The 24,187-nt window shown below is 55.3% G+C and overlaps 2 protein-coding genes across 11 annotated transcripts in view; both read left to right on the plus strand.

Annotated features, from left to right (window-relative positions):
* Positions 1–662: 662 nt before the first annotated feature.
* OPN4 (opsin 4) lies at positions 663–11,738 on the plus strand. The gene is made up of 10 exons (XM_066242965.1): positions 663–993; positions 2,180–2,325; positions 3,647–3,780; positions 4,129–4,332; positions 4,978–5,149; positions 5,574–5,738; positions 6,617–6,724; positions 7,657–7,837; positions 9,021–9,164; positions 11,076–11,738. Exons 1-10 carry the CDS (start codon positions 850–852, stop codon positions 11,112–11,114), a joined length of 1,437 nt encoding a protein of 478 aa, XP_066099062.1. The 5' UTR covers positions 663–849; the 3' UTR covers positions 11,115–11,738.
* Positions 11,739–14,143: 2,405 nt separating this feature from the next.
* Positions 14,144–24,187, plus strand: part of LDB3 (LIM domain binding 3) — a 62,377-nt gene continuing 52,333 nt past the window's right edge. For all 10 annotated transcript variants that reach the window (XM_066243948.1, XM_066243952.1, XM_066243949.1 and 7 more), the window contains exons 1-2: positions 14,144–14,282; positions 14,413–14,528. In XM_066243948.1, coding sequence (XP_066100045.1) covers positions 14,436–14,528 — 93 coding nt within the window. In that variant the 5' untranslated portion in view covers positions 14,144–14,282; positions 14,413–14,435. The remainder of the gene's footprint in view (positions 14,283–14,412; positions 14,529–24,187) is intronic.

Here is a 24,187-nt window from a genome sequence, read left to right on the forward strand (position 1 = left end):
GGTTTCTACCAACTTTGCAGTTTTTTAAAAAAAACATTGTACTTCAATGAAAAACAAAAAGTTTACTATCAAAAAAAGGACAGGCAAAAATGTTTCATGATTGGATCTCACCCTGACAGTAAGATTTCTTTCTGTGCATTTATATCCTGGCTTACCTCTTAGCTTCTTCGTCTGGAAAATGGGTGGCCAGTCTTGGTTCTGTGCAGGGTGGTCGTGAAGATGTGATGGGCTCCCAGGGGCTGGATGGGAGGGTACGGCATCCTGTGGAAAGGGTAAGTTTGGGCTCCACAGGTTCATCTGACCACTGAACAGCTCTGGGTTTGTTGGGGGTGACAGAGGCTATTCCTGATGAGCTCCAGGAAGAAAGAGAGCCTGGTAGAGGAGAGGACAAAGCCTTCTTCCCGATGTGCAGGAGCCTACGCCTGCAGTCTCCCCTGGAATACATACACGCACATGCACACATTCGCACTGATAGACACACACTCACATGCACATACAGACATACTCACACACACACACACATCCACATATACATGCTACCGTCATCAGGGACCTGTGTCTGAGGGGGCGATTGCACTCAGCAACTGGGCATGCGCACTCCCAGCCCCACTACTTAAAGGTGGGGACAGACCATGTGGCTGTGAGTTGCCATAACTGTGACATTCCCTTCTCCTTTATGCTTCACTGGACACAGAGAAGTCACCATCCCCATGCTGGTTGCAGAAGCAGGCAGCTGGCAGACTGGGCAGGGGTGCTGAAGATGGGGGAAAGTTAGGAAGCTGGGCATAGCTAACATCCTGAGCGCTCTGTGCTCTTAAATTCTTTCAAGGAAAGACCATTCACCTGAAGATGAACCCTTCTTTGGGACCAAGAGTCCCGCTGGACCCATCCCAGGATCCCAGCCGCGTGGCCACCCCAGTCTCTCCCGGCAGGTGGGACAGCCCCCGGAGCAGCACCTCCAGCCCGGACCAGCCTCTGCCTTTCAGCCCCACGGTAAGCCTGGGTGAGCGTCTGCAGGCACACAGCCTTCTTCCCCCATTTGGACTCCCATCCTGGGGACACACAGGGCCTTAGGTAGGGAGATAAAAATGGTCTGTGCTTTGTCATGAGCTCTGGGGCATGTTATTGGACCTCTCTATGCCTGCCCTTCACAAAGAGGCCACTAGAGGAGAGTGTAGGCAACAATTTTTCTCAAGGAGAGCGTCCAAGGAATAGAGAAGCCAATCTGAAGGACAAGGTGCTGGGATGTCGCAGACCTGCCCTTGTCTGTATCCACTCATTTCTCAGGATGGTTGGATGCCCCATGGAGGCTTCCAGAGAAGCAGGCACACTCTGGGCTTCTGGATTGGTCCAGGCAGAGTGCACTCTGCTGCCTCTGTCATTCTGGCCAGAGCCTTAGGGCCATACCCACCGACCCCACCACTAACTGGGGAGGGTTGAGGGTACCCTTAGCACCCTGGAGTGCTGGCCTAAGATCCTGCACAGGATGGGAGGTCTCCTGTAGCTACAGAGGCCAGGGCAGGATAGAGACTAAACCACTCCTGGAAGGAGCTGGGGAAGGAGGTATCTTTAAATCTGTTTGTACTAGCTTCCTAGTGTCATGATCTCCTCCAGGTGACCCTGGGAGGTCTAAACTTCCTTTTTAAAAGAAAATTCTTCCCCTCCATTTTGTGTCAGTACTACTCAGTTATACTCTGGGGGAATGGAGCCTCTTCCTTGAGGTTCAGGAGGAGTTTACCCCACTTCACGAATCCAGAGTCAAGGAGGTCGGAGAAGCACTGGTAGCTGTCTTGAGTGCATGGAACAGACCCCGTACTGCAGAGAGGAACCGCCCAAGAGTCGGCTCTGCCTTCTCCCAAAGGAAAGGTGGAGTCATCCTAGCTATGTTGCCGCTTGTCAGACATGTGTCTGTCTGTCTTACCAGCCTCCGATCTGGTAAAGTGATCTGAGCCCACTTCCAGAAGCCTTGTGCTTCTGTGCCAGGGTCTAGGAGCTTGGGCTTGACTTTAAGAAGAGTTATATTATTTTCATTTCAGTTCAGCTACTTGCTAGCTGTGTGGTCAAGTGACTTTGGCACTGTGAGCTTCAGTTCCCTTCTGAGAACCCTGACCCTCTTGACTCAGGGGTATTTGAAGGTGACAGGATAACATGATGCCTTTGTTTCTCTGTCTTTCTACAGGCTGCCAGGGCTCAGGATGCTGCCTGGGTCCCCTTCCCCACAGCTGATGTTCCGGACCATGCCCACTACACCCTAGGCACGGTGATCCTGCTGGTGGGCCTCACGGGCATGCTGGGCAATCTAACAGTCATCTATACCTTCTGCAGGTGCCTAGTTGGTGAGGTTGGGGCCTGGGGACTGAGGGGGCCAGTCGTGCAGAGACAGGGCAACACACAGGACAGAAGTGCCGGTACCTGTTCTGCCAGGACACTGCTGAACCTGGGAAGTGAGACCGAACAAAACCTTTAGTGGTCTCGGGCCCAGGCCTCAATCATAAAACTCATGGAAGGAGCTGAAAAAGTAGTCCAGGCAGCTCAATTAGCATGTGCTAATTGGGCCCAGGCACACCCTTTGCATGTGGTGATTGTCTAGGATACTTGGCTCTGCCCATTCTGCCCTGCTGTCACCTCCCCTCCACCATCACTTGCCCCATTGATCATCTTCCTCCTTCTGCTTCAAAGAGCAGTCCTGGCACCAGGGCCCTGAGTCCTCAACCCCCTCAGCCACCACCCCTTCCCTCCACACCTACTCTAACCTTGTACCCAAGCTGAATGGCTGAGGCAGGCAAGCAGAGAAGTGACACCGTAGCCCTATCACCTACTAGCTCAACTGACTGTGGGCAAGTCGTTTATCCCCTTTAAGCCCATATAACTTGTCTGCAAACTGGAGCGGTGCTTTACTTCACAGAGTCAATGTAATGTCTAAGTTCATGTGCATGCAGTGCCCAGCAAATCTGTCTGAATCCTGGCTGTGCTGCTTACTGAATTGTGTGATCTGGAGTGAACCACATCACAAGTGGGAGCCTCAGTCTCCTTATCTGGAAAATGAGGGTGAGGGTAGATGCAAAGATGGATGATTATAGGAGACAAGGTTTTTGAAAGTGCCACCCGCGGGGCAGCACAATCGTCCAACTATTGCCTTCTGACACCCTGCGGGTGAGGAATGCAGACACAGCTGTGCTGAGCAGGGCCCTGACCATGACACTGGGAGAAGGGGGTTGAGGAGGGTGCCTGAGAAAGAAGGAGGCACGATTTGGGCACATGGAAGAGGAGCCTGGGGAGAGACCTTGGCCTGGCGGGACTCAGAGAAATGAGGGGTCTGTCCACGGAGAGAGTGTGGGTCGTGCAGAGGGGGTGCAAAGGGTGAGAAGTAATGGCTGACACCCAAAACCAGCTTCCACTGGGCTGACAGTAGCTCTGGGAGAGGCAGTGCTCACTGCTTCACTCTGTGTGAGCTGCCCTCACTTTTCAGCCTACACTGCCGGGCATCAGAGCAGTTTGGCTGGCACTTGCTGGGCTGTGGGATGGCCCAGTGGCTCCTGTCCGTGTGAGTGCCCACATGAGCCTGTGTATGTGTGTGTGTGTGCAGCCACAGTGGAGGGAAGCTAACCAGCAGAAGCACCTTCTCACAGTTTCCAACCCCTCACAGGAGCCGAGGTCTTAGGACACCTGCCAATATGTTTATTATCAACCTTGCCATCAGCGACTTCCTCATGTCCTTCACCCAGGCTCCCGTCGTCTTTGCCAGCAGCCTCTATAAGCAGTGGCTCTTTGGGGAGGCAGGTAGACACTCTGGATACCTTCTGCTGGAGGGGGGAGGAAGGGTTTGACAGGGGGTGCCCATGGTGCAGGGTGGCCCAGATGAGGAGTGAGTTATTCTTCCTTGGCAGAGAGTGGGTGGGCAGCTGCCGACATCCCACAAGTTAGCAATAGACAAGACTCAGGTTCCAGTCCTGAGACCTCCACCAGCCTCAGGCAGAGGTGGCAAATAGGCAGAGTGAAGAGGGGCTCAGCCTGCACTTCTTGAGAGAAAGGCAGAAGCCGAGTACGTGCCGTCCACAGACCCTCCCTTCCCTGGGGTGCCTGATGGGCTTCCTGCACAGGGCTGGGCTCAGGGTGCTTTGTCCACAGGCTGTGAGTTTTATGCCTTCTGTGGTGCCCTCTTTGGCATCACCTCCATGATTACCCTGACGGCCATCGCCCTGGACCGCTATCTGGTGATCACGCGCCCACTGGCCACCATTGGGGTGGTGTCCAAGAGACGGGCAGCGCTTGTCCTGCTGGGCGTCTGGCTCTACGCCCTGGCCTGGAGTCTTCCACCCTTCTTTGGCTGGAGTAAGTGGGCTGCAGTAATTGGGGGGGGAAGATAGTCTGGAAAGGGCATGTTCAAGGGCACGTTGGTAGATTCGGGCTTACCAGCTGGCAGGAGGAGGGCCAGGGAACTGCCTGAACCTCAGGGGTTCAGGAGGCATGAACATTCAGGAGGCATGACTAGTAGCAGGGGAAACTGAGGTTGCACCACCAGCTATCAGAGTGTGACCTGGGCTCCCATCCCTCAATGTAGATGGGCAGACCACATGGTTCCTGGGTGGCAGGTATATCTGATTCTGAGTTTGCAGTCAGATAGGCAGGGGCTGGGGTGTGAGGCTTCAGCAGGCACGAGGGTTGGCAGTAAGGGACCATCTTTTCTGTGGCAGGACAAGAAGGCTGGCTGAAGCCTGGAGGAGTAGGGCTGTAGGGCTATGGTGAGGCCTGTGCTCCATACTGGCAAGAACAGGCAGCAGTGGGTTTTTCTGTTTCTCCCAGAAAAGGCTTGGAAAGCTCCCCTCCATGTCCTCGGCTTCCACACTGCACTGGGCTAGGCTGTGGCTGTGGCCAGTGCTTTGGGATCCCAGACCCCAAATCCAAAGCCCCTTCTTGATAAAGAGCCCTAGTCAGCACTGCCCAGAACGCTGAGAGCCTGCCTACCCTCGGTGCCAGGTGCCTACGTGCCTGAGGGGCTGATGACCTCCTGCTCCTGGGACTACATGAGCTTCACGCCGTCGGTCCGTGCCTACACCATGCTGCTCTTCTGCTTTGTGTTCTTCCTCCCCCTGCTCATTATCATCTACTGCTACGTCTTCATCTTCAGGGCCATTCGGGAGACAGGCCAGTAAGAGCTGGGCATGGAGGAGGGACTAGGTGGGAGGGGGGCTGTGCCTCTGTGCCAGAGGCTCACATATGCACCCACCTCTGGGGCACCCCCAGCTCCAGATGGACAAAGACAAGCTGAGCACCTGAGCTTATGGGGTAGGTGCCTAGAGGCTAGCACAGCCTGGTGTCTACAGAAGTCTCAGAAAACAGAGCCCCCTCCAGAGGGGCCTTTAGGTGTAGCAGGAGGTCGGGGGGGGCAGAGGAAACACCACAGGTGGAACCCAAGGAAGCAGCTTGGGTTGTGTGAAGAACTTTAGGGTGTCAGGGCTGCCTACACTGAAAGAATGGCCACGTCCAGGGAGGCTCCTCGACAGTGGCCATGGTGACCCTGGCACTCACTGCAACCCAAGCAGGGTCAGATGCAGACTCCACACCCTTCCTAGGGCTCTCCAGACTTTTGGGGCCTGTGAGGGCCGCAGTGAGTTGCCTCGGCAACAGCAGCGTCTACAGAGCGAGTGGAAAATGGCCAAGATTGTGCTGCTGGTCATCCTGCTCTTCGTGCTCTCCTGGGCCCCCTACTCCACTGTGGCCCTGACGGCCTTTGCTGGGTGAGCAATGGCTAAGGGGCTTGGTGGGGGGTAAAGGGGTAGGGGGCGGTTTTGGGGTCCTGAGGCAGTCTCTCCCTCCCCAGCCCTAGCCCAAACCATCTGTTCTCACACCCTAAGTCTGCCCTCACAGCCTTCTTCTCCCCCTGCTGTGAGATGCTCCGCCCTAGCAGGGCCTGCCTGGTTCCTGCAGGCACTAGGATACATGCTGGGGGTGCTCTGGGCCACACTGGATTTGGCCTGAGCACCTATGAGAGCTACAGGTCCTGCTAGACCCGTTGGGAATCCATGGCTCTCCCAAAGGTTCTGGCTCCTTCCTCACCTGGGCATGCACCCAGCCCTCCACAGTGAGACTCTGAGGACTTTGACATTTGCAGCAGTGTGGATGTAGGCCAGACTTCAGAAGAACTTTGAGGACAGAGAGAGTATTAATCCTTGGAAGTGTTTGGGGATGAGATCTTCTCCTCGTACAGGAACAATTCCTTCACGGGCATCCTGTGAAGTTACTGTGCCAGGGGAGCTGTGAGCAGCAGGACTGGGGTGTGGGGTGGGAAGAACTGGGCAGAGGACCAGGGTCACTGGGGGTGAAGAGGATTTACTGCTGTCAGCACAAGCTCCAGGGAACAGTGAAACCCCCAACCTGACATATCTTCCTCCTAGCGCCTCCCTCAGCTCTCCACAGGTTCCCACTCGGCTCAGACCAGAATTCTCCCTGCATCGCACTCACTCCTATGGGGCTGAGTTGGCCCAGCTGGTTTTGGCCAAGGTGGGCTGTGCCCTTGGCAGGGCCTGACCTAGAGAAAGAAGATTTCCGAGGGGCTGGGCTGTGGAGTCTCCAGGGAGGGCCAGTTGGCAGGGAGACCACTGCTTCTCTGTCCTAGGTACTCGCATGTCCTGACGCCCTACATGAACTCGGTGCCCGCTGTCATCGCCAAGGCCTCTGCCATCCACAACCCCATCATTTATGCCATCACCCACCCCAAGTACAGGTGCATCCCTACTCCAGAACACAGACTCAGGTCCCCAGGCCCACCCCCATGGGCATGGAGGGTCTGGGCCTGCTGATGGTGCAAAGGCCGCCATCTTTCCCGTTTCTTGTAAGTGCATTGGGAGGGGCCTCTAGCACCTGGGAGCAGCCAATGACAGTGGGTGGGGTCCAGAGCTGGGGTGCCCTTCTGCTGTTCCACCTTCCTAGGACGCTTAGCTTGGCAGGATGTCGGGCTCCCTGGGCAGTGTCCAGTCCTAACTAGGGATTTTTGGAGCCACGACCAAAAGGCAGCCAGGGCAGCTGATTGGCAGAGCTGCCCCTGATAAGGAGCAGCCCCCAGACAGAGATGCCCTGGAGAGACCACAGCAGGGAAAGCTGGGCTACACTGGAAGGGCCCTGGCAGAGGCCCAGGGATGGGTCTGGCCCAGAGCATTCCCTGATGAGAATCCAAGCGCTCTGGCCTCTCCCACAAGAAGGCTTCCAGGGCTCCTTTCAGCCCAGTGGTGTCAGTAACACCACACTGCCAAGGCCAGCAGCAAGCCTTAGCCCAGGCAACGCAGATGTCCCGTTTGCAGAGAGGGCGGGAATGGAGCACCTGGCTGAACCTGCTACCCCAAGGCTCTCCCTCCATGCCCATGGCCCCAGCATCTGTTGGTCCATTCTGTCCTGTGAGTCTGTCGGTCTCAACATCTTTCATCTCAACATCTTTCTGTCCTTCCTCGTTACTTTTCATGACTATCAATGTCTTTCTGTCCATTCCCATCACTCCATCATCTGTCTGTCTGAGCTCATAACCCCAATGTCTGAACCTCCCATTTCCCAGTGGCTCTCTGCCCACTTCCATTGGCTTTGTATCAGTCTGTTCATCCATCCCATCTCTCTGTGTCTGTCGGTCCATCGCCATTGCCTTAACCAGATGTACTGTTCCTGTAGGATGGCCATAGCCCAGCACCTTCCCTGCCTGGGGGTGCTGCTGGGAGTATCGGGCCAGCATCCTGGGCCATACACCAGCTATCACTCCACCCACCGCTCCACACTGAGCAGCCAGGGCTCGGACCTCAGCTGGATCTCCAGACGGAGGCGCCAGGCATCCCTGGGCTCTGAAAGTGAGGTGGTAAGAACTGCTGGGCCCTCGATGGCTGGCCATCCCTTCCTCAACCAGGCCTACCTCTGGCCTCTGAGCAAGGCTGCCTCTGAGACTCAGGAACCCTCTGGATCCTGGGACGCTGGCACGAAGAGTCCCATCCAACCTCCCCTATGGCTTTTCATGCATCACCTTCCCTGATTTGTAGGACGACTGGGGCCAGAGAGACAAAGGGTTGGCCCAAGGTCACCCAGCAGCAAGGCTAGGACTGAACATGGTCTTCCAATTCCAGGATATCTCTTTTTCATGCTGACACCATCCCTTAGAGCCACAGATTTAGAAGACTAGCATTTCTGGTTCCACATGGGCCTCTAGAGAGACAGACAGGAACTAGTTCAGGGGCCCATTGTTCTCAGCATTAAGTTCCCTCCCCCTGGAAATCTTGAAGCACCCCAAGACAGGGAGAAGCACTAGCCCTGGATTCAAGCTTCAGTTTTCTCATGTCCTCGCTGTGTAAGCATGGGCAGGTCACTCACCCTCTCTGACCCTCTGTGTCCTCCTCTGAAACAGTCCCCTCCACATCTAAGACTGGCTGGGGTGCCCATGGGTGGTACAGACCCCATAGTTGTTATCAGTCCTGGGAGACACCAGCCTGCTAGCCCCCACTTAGAGCCCAGGGTTGTGATGCTCCAAGATTTCCCCAGGAGAGCTCCCTGCACCATGGGCTCCTGTCCCCATCCACACTTGGGATCCTCCATATTGTGCCTACAGGGGCCACTGTGGGCCTCCCCAAGAGCCTCCCTACCTCCTCCTACTGCCTCCATCCCTGGGAGTCATCCCTGGAAGTTGAGGGGCTGAGGGAAGAGCAGTTAGAGGTACCTGCCCTGAACCACTGTAGTAAAAGACATCAAGAAGTAAAGATTATTTATTAACAGAGATCTAGACCCTCATGAAAACACAACCACCCCACATGCTTTAGAAGGTATGCGTGTGCACGCACACACACAGACACACACAGACACACACGGGCACATGCACTCACAGTTTGCAGGGATTTGGTGACTGGGAATCCTGTAGACAGTTCCATGGGCCCCACCCCAGTGACTATTGTGGGGAGAATGGAGAAAGGCCTGGTGGTGGAGGGAACAGGAGTGAGACTGCACAATGTCTCTCTCACCTCACAGTGACTCTCCAACTCCCCACCCCCCACCAGGGCTGGACAGACACGGAGGCAGCAGCTACGTGGGGGGCTGCCCAGCAAGTGAGTGGCCAGTCTCCCTGCAGTCAAGGCCTGGAGGATGTGGAAGCCAAGGCCCCTCTCAAGCCCCCAGGACATGAAACAGAGGCACCCAGAAAGGTGACTAGAGACAAGGGACAAGTAGCCCAAGGAGTGGTCAGGAAAGGGGGGTTTGTTCTCACTGGTAGGCTCAGTGTCCTCTGAGAATTGCCCTTTCTCCATACCTTCTCACCTTTCCTTTGCCCTCTTGGAGGGGGTCTCTGACTCCCAGAGGCTCCGAGCAGGCTGAGCGTAGTCAGAGACTGTCTCCCAGCATGTATGTGTGAGATTGCATGACTGACTGCACGTTGTAGCAAGTGGTGGTGGCTACACTGTGCTATAAGACAGCGGTATGTGTGTGTGCTAGTGTGTGTGGCCATGTGCCAGGCACATGCTCTCGTTCACTGTGACACCACAGGATGTGGAACTGAGTGTCTCCCAACACATCTGCTCTGAGCCGTGCGTGTGAGCTAGTATGGGTGGTGGACAACTCTCTATGTGATTAGGGACTGGGCTTACCTGGGTGGGGGTGCTGCGAGCTGTGTGTGTGCTTGCCATGAATGCCCTGAGATTAGGATGTCACCCAGAATATTTGTGGCTATTAAAAGAAAGCCAGCTGTCAGCCCCAGTGCCTATGGAACGGAATGTGGATGGTGATTAGAGAAGGCCGTATCCTGGAACACTGGAAATGCCATGCGTACAGGCCCTGAGGCTGCCCTCCTCCTCAGCTGACAGCTCTCCCCCCCACCCCACCACCTTCTACCTTTCACTCTCGCCCATCTAACACCTCCAACTACTGGGCTCCCTTGGGCTTTCCTAGCAAGCCCAAGACAGAGGTGCTTTTCTGCCTTCCTTCTCCAGGGCTGCTCCCATGCGTATCCCAAGGAGGGGGAGCCTGGGGCTTCTCCGCATAGTGGTGCCTCTGCCTCCCCCAGAGTCAGTGTCCCAGGGAGCACTGTTCCCTGATGTTCCGGCCCTAGGAGAGCTCACTCCCCAGCCCTGCTCAGGAACTGTGCATGGCCACAGAGGCACAGTGGTGCCCCCCAAGCTTGTGGGGCACTGACTGCAGGCACAGTGCCTGTCCTGGGGGGATGCTGGGCTGGGGCAAGGTGCTGGGCAGAGAGATAGCTCATCAGCAGTCACCTAACATGTGATAAGCACTGACACTGAGGTATCAATGCACAAAGTGCTGAAAGCAGAGGCAAGTCCCCAAGGGCTCCCTAGGGAAGGTGGAGGTGAAGGGGATATTGCCAGGCAGAATGGGGGGGGGGTGAGGGGTCCAGGCTGCGGAACAGGCTGTGCGGACTCAGTGGGGCCCAGGGAGCTCAGTGTCCTGGAACAGAATGTTGCTCTGTGACCGCAGAAGTAACCAAAAGGACCCTGGGAGCTGGTGGTTGAGATGTGGGAGAAGGCAGAGGGTTAGGAGGTGGTAGGAGCCTCAGGAAGGCCCACTCAAGTGTTGGCTGGAGGGATCTCCAAGCATGATGCTGAGAGGAGAGACCCTAGGACTTGGCGTGGCTCTGAGTAGAGCTGGACAGCTTTGCGGGGTAGCAGGCCCCTCGGCAGTGGCTGGGGAAGGACAGGGTGAATGGAATGAGCTGCAGGGAGACCAGAGAAAGCCAGTGCTGTTGAACAGGCAAGGAATGAGGTGTTGAGGGCAGCAGGGGAGAGAGGAGGCCGGAGTGCAGGCATATGAAAGAGGAATGGAGGCAAGTAGAGAAAAGGATGGTGAGATGAAGAGACCTCCATCTAGACCCCAGAAACCCAAGAGCCTGAGAAAACATCCTTGGGGGGCATCCTACAGGCAACCTTAGACACTTCTGGCCCCCGTCTCTCAAGCCAGAGGGCCTGCAGCCTTGAAGAAGGCCCATCCCCAACCTGGGACACATCCTGGCCCTCCATGCAGCCTCCCTTCACACAGAGAGTCACTGGGAGACCGCTCTTACCAGCACATTCCTTAGGCTAAACAAAGGTGTGCCCTTTGTTTTTCAGACCAAGGAGTTTCTCCCCAGCCTGAACCCCAGGATGTAGGGCACCCTTGGCTCTCTTTTTCTTCTAAGACATATCCAGCCCCTCAAGACCGCTCACATACACAGACCCAGGGTTGGAAGTGGCCCTGTCACCCTCTGTGTGCTGCATTCATCACATCCCCAAACACAAAACTCCTGCCATGCAAAGTGGTCTGCACCCACTTCTCTCGGCTGCCTACACCCCTGGCTCTGCCTGCAGAGTGGAGCCCAGGCCTTCTGCTTCCCGGAGGCAACTGCCTCTCCCCAGGGCTGTGTGTGTGATTGTCTGAGACATGACAATAACGATGGCTCTGAGGAGCACACAGCTGTTTGTGAGCTGCCTCCGCACTGGGCTGGGCATGTCGCTAGCCAGGGAGAGCCAGCCCTGCGTTTCCCTCAGCTGGCAGCTGAAGCCGAACACAGACCTCGTGTGCTGGAAACCATTCCATCTGGCATCTCCCCGCGGTGTACTGTTTCCACTGTGGTCCACACTCGTGCACACATGCCTTTGCGGGCACACTGTCCGGCTGTACATATTTGCATGCACACTATGCACATGTGTACACACATTGTACCTGTGATTTCTTTCAAACCAATGGTCTGAGTTTATCCCAGGACTGTGTGGCTCTGACAATGCATAAGAAAATAAAAGGCAGAGACAGTCTCAGACAAATGTGGTCTCTATCTATTGATATTACAATGGGAGAGAAACCCCAGGTCTGCCCTCTGATACCCACAACAGTTTCTTTTCCTCCCTTTCCCCTTTTCCCAACTGTTGTCTCTCTCTCTCTCTTGAAGCTCCCATCTCAAACTGTAGGGGGCAGAGTGGAGGAGGGACGAAGACCAGGCTTGCCCCCATCCCCACAGCCCAATGAGCTGCTGTTATGGAGAAGCAGCTCCCACCCAGCTTGTGAGCACCAGCTGCTCTCTGGCTGTCTCGAGTCTCCCAGGGGAGGCAGATGGAGGTCGGCTGGCCTTCCCCTTTAAGAACATCCTTCTGACTATCCCTGCTTTCCTTGAGGTTGCATCAGACATCAGGCTGGTGCCCAAGTCCAGAGAAAGAGCCTTCATCTCCAGGTATAGCGTAGCCTGGGGCTCCTCCTCCTCCCTTTCCTTCCTTATCTCACACTATTCCTGCTTCTGGGTCCCCTCCAGCTTGAAAGGACAGATGTCTCTAGGAAATGGGATAAAGCTGGAGTCAAGGATGGATGGGATGGGGCCTGGGGGAAGGGCAGGGAATGGTCTGGGGGGGGAATGCTGTGAGTTGATGGCTTCCTGGGCCAGGCCCCCGCAGGGAGAACAGCCTGGGCTACAGGACACAGGGCCAGGACCGAGGAAGTAAGTGGTAAAGTGGAGGATGGAATACAGGTCCCTCCTTGGCTACTTTCACTTGATAGTTTCGTGATCTTGGGCAATTTTACCAAATGCCCCCATAATATGGGGGCTCCTTCTACGCTGCACATTTTATGCGCCAGGGACTAGGTATGAGGTGGAATGCAAGCAGCTGGGAAATTACTCACACCCAGGCTGGCACTTAGTCCTTGGGGCCCAGCCCAGGTCAGGCCCTCTAGGAGGGCCAGAGGACAGCTAGCCCCATTGCCTTCCCCAAGCCTCAGTTTCCCAGCCAGGAGCCAGGGTAAGCTTTGATCCATCTCCAGACAAGCTAGGGCCTGAGGGCTCTCCTGAGGTATGACTTCTGGAGGTGTCCTAGTCCAAAAACCACCCTGGCAGGCGTCTAGAGGGGCCTTGGCCCCTCCCCCTTCCCAGAGCACACTGTCTCAGGGTTATGGGCTGAACACACTGGATCTGCTGCCTCTCCCTGCCCCTTTTAGCACCGTGTCCCAGCAGCTGAGCAAATGGCACCTCCTCTCCTCTTCCCTGCCCCCTGCCATTCCAGCACAAAGGGCACAGGAGCCTGGCATGCCACACTGGCAGCTGGAGCTTTCCATATTGCTGTCAAGTTTTCCAGAGCACAAATGAGACAGGAGAGCCAGGAATAAGCACTGGGCCCAGAGGGTCTGGAGGCCCCAGGAGGGTGTGGGCCAGGCCCAGGTCTGCTTTCAGACCATGTGCCAAGAGATACAGGCAAGACCCCACTCTGAGCCCAGGCACTGGGAGGCACCTGTGGCCACTGGGAGCCTGTTAACTGGCATGAGTCCCATGGAAATTAGCCCAGGTTCAGTGTGGCCTGAGTCCACTCCCTGTGTAACCTTGGAAAAGTCACTTAACCTCTCTGAGCTATGGTTCCTGCCAAGGTGGCAGCCTCTCAGGATCTAAGGGGATAATGTTGTAAAGGACCCGGAGCTGAGCTGAGCTGTACCCAGAGCTGCTGCTGTTACGATGATCATTTTTAGGGCTGGACAAACCTTGGCCCAGTTACTAGTTTTCTAAGCCAGTGGTCCCCAACTCCCGGGACGCGGACTAGTACCGGTCTGTGGGCCATTTGGTACCAGTCCGCAGAGAAAGAATAAATAACTTACATTATTTCCGTTTTATTTATATTTAAGTCTGAATGATGTTTTATTTTTTAAAAATGACCAGATTTCCCTCTGTTACATCCGTCTAAGACTCACTCTTGAAGCTTGTCTCGGTCACGTGATACATTTATCTGTCCCACCCTAAAGGCCGGTTCATGAAAATAGTTTCTGACATTAAACCGGTCTGTGGCCCAAAAACGGTTGGGGACCACTGTTCTAAGCTGAAGCTCTGTCCAGACCAGCTGGAAGCTCAGCTTGGTCCTAAGGACCCTCTGGGCTCCACACTGTATCATGAGGTACATTATTGCAGAGGGCAGCATTAACCCAAGTCACAAAGCCCCTGCCTAAGGGAGCCCGCTGCAGTCTTCTGGGTGAGGGGCTGGGTGCGGCTAGGGAAAGTGCGTGTGTCCTGGCTCTCCAGAGGGCAGAGGGAGCAAGGAGAGAAGAGTGGAGAGGCCAGAGCATTATCATTGACCTGGCCAGTCCCTATCCTGCCCCTGGGGGGATGCTGGGTGGCCCCAGGGGCTATATTAGCTGTGTGAGTCACTGGTGGACTCCTGGGAGGCTGGCGGGCGGGCACAGTGTAGGGTTACAGTCCATTTATGGGCGTAGCAGAGGGCAGATATCAGTGTCGATGGCATTCGTTCCCAGCTATTCTTAGGAGACTCTCAGGAGCTCCACACGGCCTGGCCGGACAGCAAGGGACAGAGCAGGCAAGGCTGGGGGGCCAGGGCCAAGGCCAGGGCCAAGGCCAGGGGCAGGGGCAGGGGCAGCGGCAGAGTTCTGGGCTGGGGAAGCAGGGTGCACAAGGGCCCTCAATCCACTCTTCTCTCTTGTCCACAGAGGCCGCCACCGCCAGCACCAGCATGTCTCACAGTGTGACCCTGACCGGGCCCGGCCCCTGGGGCTTCCGCCTGCAGGGCGGCAAGGACTTCAACATGCCGCTCACTATCTCCCGGGTGAGTGTGCACTGCTCGTGGCCTGGTGCCCATAGAGGTTGGCATGTTCAGAGGAGGGTGTGTATGTCCATCTGTCTGTCTTCCTCAAAGCTCTTCCAAAGCAAAGCACACCCCACCCCTTGGACCCAACTGGATGTTGCCAGCCACAGGCCGCTGGTCTTGGCCACAGCTGTTTGCCCACCTGTGCTGGCTAGCCTGTTGTAAATGTGAAATGTCATGGGCGAGCAGTGATGTTTTAGGCATAGAAGAAAACATCAAGGTCTCAAGGCAGGCAGGCAGGTGAACAGAGTATAGCACCTTCCTCAGCCCTTCTTCAGCTGGGCGGCATCAAGGTGCCTCCCAGCCTGGAGCATCTCCCTGGAAGTGGGCAACTGCTTTGGGGAGAGAGCATTCCTGGCATGGAGAAGGCAGGTGACAGGAGGGAGGACAGGTAAAGATGGACAAAATGCTGACCCCGGCTCAGGACTGGATGGGGCTGGTTCCTGGGCTCCAGCACCCACTCCATCTCTGACCCAAGATAACAATCCCTCCTCACGTCTTCTTGGGCCTGCCAGGGTCCTTGCACCAGCTGGCTTCATGAGGTTGGGCCTGCCTAAGCCCCTGCCCTTCCACCAGGGCTGCTGTATCTTCCTGGCTTACATCTGATTCCCTATGCTTGCCTGGGAGAATGACTTGTACCCTGTAGTGTCTCTGATCAGGGAATAGCACTGCCTGATGGGGGTGTCACAAAACAATGGAGAATGTCTGAGTAACAGTGTTGACCTGCTGGGGACACTGAAACCCAGAGAACAGAGAAGCTAAATCTAAAAGCTAGTTTCAACCACTGCCATGCCTGTAGAACCTACACCAGGGCCATAGTGATGCTCAGGCAACGTTTGTCAAGTAAAAGGACTCTCCACCAAGCCTGGCACACCTGGGGCTGAAGTCCCTGAGGCCCAGGGCAGACGATGAGGATAAGCCCTGCCTTAGGGGCTAAAACTGAAGCAGCCCTCAGCAGTGCTGGTGTGGGCACAAGGGGGCAGACTGAGGCCCCAAAGCTGTCACTGGATGGTAATAGATGGGCAGGAGTGTCTGGGTGGCTGCCCACCTGAAGACAGAAAAATAGTTTTTCCCCAGGGCAGCAGAAACTTCCCTGGGGTCTAGAGGGTAGAAGGGGTTAGGAAAACACTGACATGGGTAGCCAGGGAGGCCTGAAAGTTACTTGGCAGAGGGGGCAAGAAGCCCATACCCCTATTGAAAAAGAAGTCCTGGTTGTGGAGCCTGATGTGGGCACTTGGAGGGACCCCAAAGAGAAGCCCCACTCAGGGTTGTTATGATAGGCTTTGTAACAGCCACAGAGGCCTCATTCCTCAGGGCTGGGGCACCAGCCTAGCTCCAGCCCGGGAAACAGCTTTAGCCCTCCATCCTTCTCCCGGAGAGCTGGCTCAGTCTAACCTGAGTCCACCCCCAGCCCTGACCCACCACCCTGGAGACCACAGGGTCCCATACTAAAAGTGTAACAGGAGACCTGCACACTCTGCCTGATGATATGGTGACACATGGGCATTTGAGCCCGAGTAGACTCCCCTCACCCCAAGATCCATACAACGCCCCCCCCCATAGTTGCAGGTCTCCTCCCTAGATGAGGCGGGGTGTTCATTCTCATAGGTCCACTGGCCACCCACACCTGGGCCTGAGTCCCACTCTGCTCCAGCTCCACCATCCCCGAGGCCTCTTCCTGGTACTCCCTGCCCACCCTTGCATGTGGAAATTTGCCTCCGGTTTCAGTGACACCCAGGATAGACAATTACCTCACCCAGTGTCTATGTGCCACCTGGCCTAGCCAGTCCGGGTCTTAAATTGCAGCACAGAGGCCTTACGTTAGATAGCAGGAAAAATGTCCTCATTGCAGAGAGCGGGTGTATTGGGATGTACTAGAGCTGATGACCAGGGAGACTTTTAAAAATAGAACCCACAGCTCAGAAAGGGCATCAGAGGATGAACACAATGGCCTCTCTGCCTCCCACAAGGGTACGTCCCAAATTACCAACGCCATGGAGCAAGCAGGACTGGGCACAGGGCCCTCTCTAGGGCTTGGGATCTCTTGATGAACTGCTCTGATGGTCTGCTGATACCCTGGATGGGGGCATCCCATGCTCCCTTTTGCAGGCCAGGCCCCGAAACACAGCCCTGCCATCCCACTAGGGCTGTGGTCTTTCCTGCTGGGGCTCCTTTGCACTAGAAACTTCTCTCCCAAGGGGATGTAGGACCAGAGCTCTCTGGAGAGACCGTGTTTGCACTGCAGCTGTCATTCACTTCCCACAGGGGCCGATGGATGCTCAGGTCATTGGTTGCATATTGCAGAGAGGGGATTCACAGGCAGGAACCTGCTCATTCTCAGTGGTGCCTGTGTCTCCCCCTCCCGCACACACAACCGGTGGCACTGCAATGCTGAGGGGGTGGGCAGCCAGGCAAGGTGTCAGAGCCAGGAAAACTGAGGCTCAGATTTGCACAGGAGCTTTTGTGGTAATTCCTAGGTCCCAAGTCTGTCCCTTTAGCCCTCTGGTGAGGGGCTATAGAAAAGCACTGAGTGGGCCTGTCACCTGTCGGCTGCAGCTCTTCCTGTAAGAAGGCAGCCACCAGCCACCTGCAGGCTGAGTGGTAGCTCTGTCCCTTCCCCATCCTGCCCACAGACCCCACAGCATCAACCTTGGGGTAGCAGCAGCCCCTCAAGGCCTCTTTTCAGTGGGTCTCAGCCTGAGGACCCACAGAGAAAGGGGTTCAGGAGGGAGACTTAGAGGGTGGAGGGGAGATGCTTTTATTTATCCTGGACAGGTGCAGCCGGCCCTGCAACACGAGCTGCCCTCTCATCCCCACCCTCCTCCACCCCAGCCAGTTCTCCAGGAAGTGGGGGCGGGGTGGGAGCAGCTACAAAGGCCCATCCCTTACCCTAGTCCCAGCCTCTAGGCCAGAGGCTGGAGGCATGGTGGAGGCCTTGCCCAGCAGTCCTTAACTTTAAGGAAGAGGTGTTTGATTTTGTTCGGCTCTGCCACACACAGATGGGTCACCTTAGAAAAATCTGGTCACCTGCTCAGCCTGTTTTCCCATCTGTAAAAGGGAGGACAGTGCCTTTGTTATAGAGCTGTGTGACATGCACTGGTGCAAATACGTTATACCCACTGTTCCTTAGGTACTGGTTGTGAGGATGGGGGTGGCACTCAGCCTGGGGTGGGGCCTCTCTCTGCTCCACCAATTGGCCTAGAAGGCTCCCCTGAGGGCCAGCCCTGAGGACCAACTCCTTGGCAAGTTTTCAGTTCAGTATCTGCCAGACTCTCCCAGCTACACCAGGGATCAGAGGACAGGGGGTCCCTGGGGAGGGGAAGGCCAGAACTATTCTGGGGCAACTGTGCTGGCAATTCCTGGAATTCTGAGGTCGCTGGAGCTGTTTCTTAGGCAGCGCCTCCAAGTGCTGACAGGTTGTGCTGTTTATAGCCACTCAGGTCAGGCAAGCCTCTGGCAGGTTCCTGTGAGGCTGCCAGTGCTACCCCCCAATGCAGGAACAAATGGAAAAGATAACTGACAGAGGCCTGCAGCTGGGGAACGAGTTCTTAGAGGCCTCCCAGCCAGGCCCACTCCCGGCATGCTTTCCTTCCGAGGTGCTCAGCACTTTTTCTGACCCTGTGAGGGTCCTAAAGAAATGAGCGTGAGGCTCGCTGGGTCCTAGGGAGTAGAAGCTTCAAGGCCCTGGGCTGGACGTCACGGGATGCCCCCAGATCTCTGAGGACTAAAAGCATTGTGGTACAACAGCAATCATGAGGAAACTTCCAGAGTAAGGTCCTCTGGGCCCTGCCAAGTTGGCCTTCCAGCCTGGGAGATATCGCCCTAGTTCCCTGAGTCCCTGTTCCTCTCTACACAGTCCCCTGTCATACAGGGGCAGCCTATCATTGCAAAGGGCCCCTCGGAACCACGCTCTACCTCTAACCAGAACCATCTTAAGAGGCATGAAGGAACTCTGCCATGTCCCAGTACTCTCTGGAGCCCACCGAGGGTGACGTGCACATGGGAGCATTGTACAGGTGACATCCAGGACGCAGATGAACTGTAGACAAGAACAGGAGAAGGGAGAGACGCAGAAGCCCAGGCAGGGACAGAGATGAGGACGGCCAGATAGAGAGCAAACCAGGGAGTGTGGAGTGCTGAAGGCCAGAGCCAGGTGCTGGGTGCCAGAGTGTGGGGTAGTAGAGGCAGGACATGCTGGTCAGTCCCTGGAGAAGCCTGGAGGTAAAGAAAGAGAGAGAAACTGGACCTGGGCTGGCTGGAGCAAGGAAGGCGAAGGAGGGAGAGGCTTTTTTTTTTAAAGACTATTTTCTTAGAACAGTTTTAGGTTCACACAGAGGCAGATTAAGGTTGGTTGAGACCCCGGGTGCAGAAGAAAATATTGGGCCCCTTAAAAAAAGAGAGAGAGAGAGAGAGACAGGGAAAATAAAAATACCTGTTAACCATATTTTTAAATAAATAAAAAATACTATTAATGTTAAAATTGCACATATGAAACCAAACTTGCTGTCATTAGAAAAAAGTGTAAAGTTGGGGTTTTGTGGGGCCCTTTAGAAGTTGAGGCCCAGGGTACGCACCTGGGCACCATTAAATCCGCCTCTGGGCTCACAGCAAAACGAAGGGGCAGGCACAGAGATTTTCCATCTACCCCCAGCCCTGCACACACAGTCTCCCCCATAGTCAACATCCCCCGTCAAAGCAGTGCATTCCTTACAGCTGATGAACCTACGTTATTATCACCCAGGGTCGTAGTTGTTAGGGTTCACTCTTATTAGCACAGAGTCTATGGGTTTGGGCACATGTATAATGGCATATATTTACTATTATAGTGTATCCTGAGTATTTTTGCTGCTCTAAAATCCTCTGGGCAAGGAGGGGCTTTTTGAACATAGATAACACTCTGGCTTGTTCATTGGCCAGGGTGGGGTTGGAAGTGGGACCATAGGGAGATAGAAGTTTCCAGTGAGAAGGTAAGAGATAGAGTGAGGCCTCAGGGGAGTCCAGATGGCACTCGGGCAGAGCATGGCATCACAGTAATTTAATCACCCCATGTTAAATGCACTTAGGGCTCCAAGGGAAAGTCCCTAAGGTGGTCAGCCTGGAATCCTGGGAGAAGACGCTGGAAGCTATGCGATCCACAGCATCCTCTAGCCACCCTTGCTCCCCATCCCCCATCACATCTACATGGGCAAATCTAGAGAGGAAGGAAGGCAGGGGCCTGTCTGGTTTTGAGCGCTGGGAGAGATGGCTGGGAACTTCTGGAAGGAGCCTGGCTGCCTGAGAACTGGGGAAATAGCAACCAATGACATGGGTGCAACTGAACCCCAGCCGGCATCTTGCTTCCCCAGGAGCCTGGACAGAATTTCTCTCCCCTCCAGCTAATGCTCAGGCCCCTCTAATGACAACATACTGGCTCAGGACTGGACAATCACGGCAGCCCCTGGCACCCCACTCGATGTTAAGTACACCTAGGGCGCCAAGGGAAATCCCTTGGGGTGGTCAGCCTGGCGGTGTGGGGAGGAGATGCTGGACGCTGTGCTAGCTCTCTGCCAGCCCTGAGTCTTGTTTCTCTTGGAGCCAGAATGTGACCTCCCAGCCTCAGTCCCTCCGGCACCTCCAGGGAGAAGGAGCCGGAGTGGCACTTATGTCTCCTCAGTTGGGAGCTTCCTTGAAACTTTCTCAGCCCTGCACCCTCCTTACATAATACCCTGTTTAGTAATGTAATGCCCACAGCAACCCTGGGAGAAAGGCACTGCTTCTCTCTATACACAGAGGGCATGAAGGCTGGCACTGCAACCTCAGGTCTGGCTCAGGCCGAAGTCCACGCTCTTCCCTTTGCTGCCTCCCCCACAGGCGCCTGTAGGTGGCTGGGGCCACAGCTGCTCCTTGCTCCCTGTGGGGTGCCTCAGGACCGTGGTTCAGCAAGGTGAAGGGACTCCTGTGGGACCTGGGGCAATTTTTGCCCCTAAGCACTTTGAGCTCACCCTGCGGCAGTGGTCCCCAACCCCGGACTGCGGACTGCTACCAGTCCGTGGGCCATTTGGTACCAGTCCACAGAGAAAGAATAAATAACTTACATTATTTCCGTTTTATTTATATTTAAGTCTGAACAATGTTTTATTTTTAAAGAATGACCAGATTCCCTCTGTTACATCCGTTTAAGACTCACTCTTGCGCTTGTCTTGGTCACGTGATACATTTATCCGTCCCACCCTAAAGGCCGGTCCGTGAAAATATTTTCTGACATTAAACCGGTCCGTGGTCCAAAAAAGGTTGGGGACCACTGCTCTAGGGAGCTTTTGAGGCAAGACCTCAGGCTTGCAGCTCTGCCTGGGCTGGTTTCTCAGCTGAGAGGGGCTGGTGATGGGAGAAGACTGAAAAGCAAAGTGGGAATGAAGCGTCTGTCCAAAGAGCCCTTCAGATGTTTCAACAGGGAGAGACTAAAGGAAAACACCTTCATGGATGGAGCTGCTTTGGTTTCTTCCTGGGATGAGGGAAGCAGAGAGAGATAGAGTCTGACAAGAGATCCATGGGTACATTATGCCTGGGCTGTACCCTTCACTGCCTTGGGTTCTGGGCAACAGTCCAAAGTGGCCCCGCCCTTCGGTGGGCAGACTACTCCCGCAGTGGGATAGGGATCTGATGACCCCTGGGCCCATCTGGAAGTCCCTGACTCCATCTTGCCTCCTTCTCTAAGGAGAGCTGGGCCGAACTAGAAGAGCACCTCTCTACAAGAGGATGGCAACCCCAGGGTTCTTGGGTCCTGCTCAGGGCAGCCGAAGGCCAGGTCTGCTGAGCCCTGACAGGCACACACAGTGCAGGGAGAGAGGCACCAGGGGCAGGCGAGAGCCGGCTTGGTAGCTTCCCTCGGAGGTGTCGGGTCATTGACCAGGTCCCAGGGAGGCTGTGCTCTGCCCTGGGAACAAGGATCACCCCAGTTCATATCTGAACATGAACGGAGCAGGGCAGGGCCAGGCAAGTCCCAGGAAAGTGGGAGACCCAACCAGAAAGTTTGGTGTGTTAGCCCAGGCCTAGAGGCAGCTCCAAAAAGAGGACATTCCAGAATCGTCACCTCTCCCAACACCCCTCCCTTGCCCAAGCTTCTCTTGGACGCTATTCTGGCGTCCTTGCTTACACTGTCGTCCATGATCTTCTGGACAGGACTCTGGTTCTGCCAGGCAGTCATTACTTCTGTAAGCAGCAGGCCTGCTCTTCTGTCAGGGTCTGCGCTACCTGTCCCCAACCCCCACCTGGGAAATTCCTGCTTCAGGTTGGTGGCCCATTCTCTGTAGTTGGTTAGGAGCCCCTGGGAAGCCCTGGTGAGGGGGCATCCAGCTGTGGGGAGCCCTATGGGTGACCCACCAGGAGGACGGAGGCATTGCTCACTCCCTCCTGAATGGAGCACACTGGTGTCTACTACTTTGTTTGCAGGGCTTCAAAACCAAGATGGATTGGTGGATGGATGGAGGGCAGGCCAGTGACGCAACAAGTTGAGCGAAATGTTACAGTTGAACCTCAGCGCGGGTATTTGGGTGTTTGCTGTACATTTTCCCCACTTTTGATACACATTTGTCATAAAATGCTGGGGAGAGAGCACAGGCCAGAGGGGAAGCCAGTGGAGGGGAAGGGTGTCCGGATGAGCATCTCACTTGCTCTTGGGAGTCCCCTCTGAGCCTACAGTGTTTTGTTTGTTTTGTTTTCTTTGTTTCCATGCTTTTCACCCATTGTTTGAGGCCTAAAATCTAAGAAAACAATACCTTCCTGTCATTAGTAGAGGCTCCCTATACTAGAGGGGAAATGGTGATGTGCATTTTGAGAGGTCAGTTCTGAGATGCCCCTGAGGGAGCCGACTGCAAACAGATGATGTGTGGCTACCAGGCAATCTAGGCATTGTTTGCTTCCTGTCCTTGTCTGTCTCAGCAGATGCAGAGGTGGAGGAGGCAGCTCTAGGCAGAGGGGCCAGTGTTCAGGCAGGAACACAGCCCTTGGGGCTGAGGTAGGTTGGAGGCAGCAGGGAGGGCCCTTTGTATCTTGCTGTTCTCACTGGGTGATCACACTCAGGTCCTGGGCCCACAGAGTCCTTCCCCCTGCAGAGCACGACTGGGAACAGGCTAAAGGCTGATGGCAGTGTGGGCTCTGGTTTAGGTGAGTGATCCCTGTGAGGGGCCTGGCAGGAAGCCTCCAGCCACTTCTGAGAGCCCAGGGCCTGACCAAAGGCCCTGTCAAAGGCTTGACACCTAAAGCATGGGACTGTCCCAGGTCCTCTCTGGGCTCATTCTAGGATGGTCCCCAGGCCTTGGCCAGAAAATAACTTCTGCCAGCATGAAGAGCTGGACTTGTCCCTGGGGCATAGCCAGGGAGGTGACTGGGATGTGCCTAGAGAAGCCTGGAGGCCTGGCTGCTGGGCAGGTGAGGAAGAAAAGCCAGGAGGCTCCTTCTACAGCCTCCTCTTTCCTATGGTGTCTTTGGAGGTAGGGCCTATGTGGCATTCGACATGGTGTCACAGAGGGCTTTCCACATGATGTCATGCAAGTCAGGTCACAAAGTCATCCTATCATTGCATGGATTCCACAGATGTCATGGGAGGGGGGATGAGAAAAGTCTCCAAGACATTTCATGGGACATCTTTAGAGGTGGGGGCTTCTTCACGTTCCATGGAATGTCACTAGGAGCAGGCCATAAAGCTATTTTAGGTGATGTCACAAGGCCTTCCAGAATTTTGTGTTTCATGTGCTATCACTGCAGGCAGGGTCTCCACAGCAGTCAGGGTGCTATTACTGAGAGCCAGGCGTGCAGAATCTGGCATGGTGCTTGATGCAATGGGGAGTGGAATCTGAGACGTTGTGGCACCCCAAGTGATGCTCCTGGTGGTGTGGCCTTCCTGACATTGCATGGAGTGTTCCAGGTTGGAGCACACCTGGCATTCTGTGTGATCACACTGGGGGTGGGGCCCGAGACTCTCACATTCTGTGATGTCGTAGGGTGCAGGATTTGGGAACTGGCCCCCACATCTACACTTCCCCCTGCGGAAGGATGAAGCCAACCTCACAGCACAGAACCCTGCCTCATGTCCCTGCCCGTCTCCCCCAGGCAGGTTGACAGCACACCCACTTGTTGCTGCACCCCTGCCACGGTAACACCCAGCACTCACACGAAGACGCTCTGTGATAGCACAGTTGGTCCTGCCTGTGGATCTGGCAGCATCTCTATGGTGCTACTGAGTCTCAGCTCCTGCATATTCCCTCTTTTCTGGAGTCTGGAAGTGCTTCATGGGTTTTCAGGGTACAGGTGTTACAGTAGCAAAGTGGTATAACAAACAGCTCCCAAGTCTCAATGACTTAGCACAATGGAAGTTGATGCCTCAATTGTACAACATCCAACACAGTGCTCCTTAGTCATGCTCCGTCATGTAGCGACCCCAAAATCCAGGTCCCTTCTGTTAGCGTCTCTGCCGTCCTCCTATGGGTCCTCTGTATCCAGTCTGCCAACAAGAAGAGGGAGTGCAGGATGGCAGGGGTGACTGCTTGGGACAGGCCTGGAAGTGGTATGCACTGCTCCCTCCATATCCAGTAGCCAGAGCTGGTCTCCCAGCCACACTCAGACACGGAGCAGTAGGGAATGTG

The sequence above is a fragment of the Saccopteryx bilineata genome, chromosome 9, assembly GCF_036850765.1.
Source record: "Saccopteryx bilineata isolate mSacBil1 chromosome 9, mSacBil1_pri_phased_curated, whole genome shotgun sequence".
Taxonomy (NCBI): domain Eukaryota; kingdom Metazoa; phylum Chordata; class Mammalia; order Chiroptera; family Emballonuridae; genus Saccopteryx; species Saccopteryx bilineata.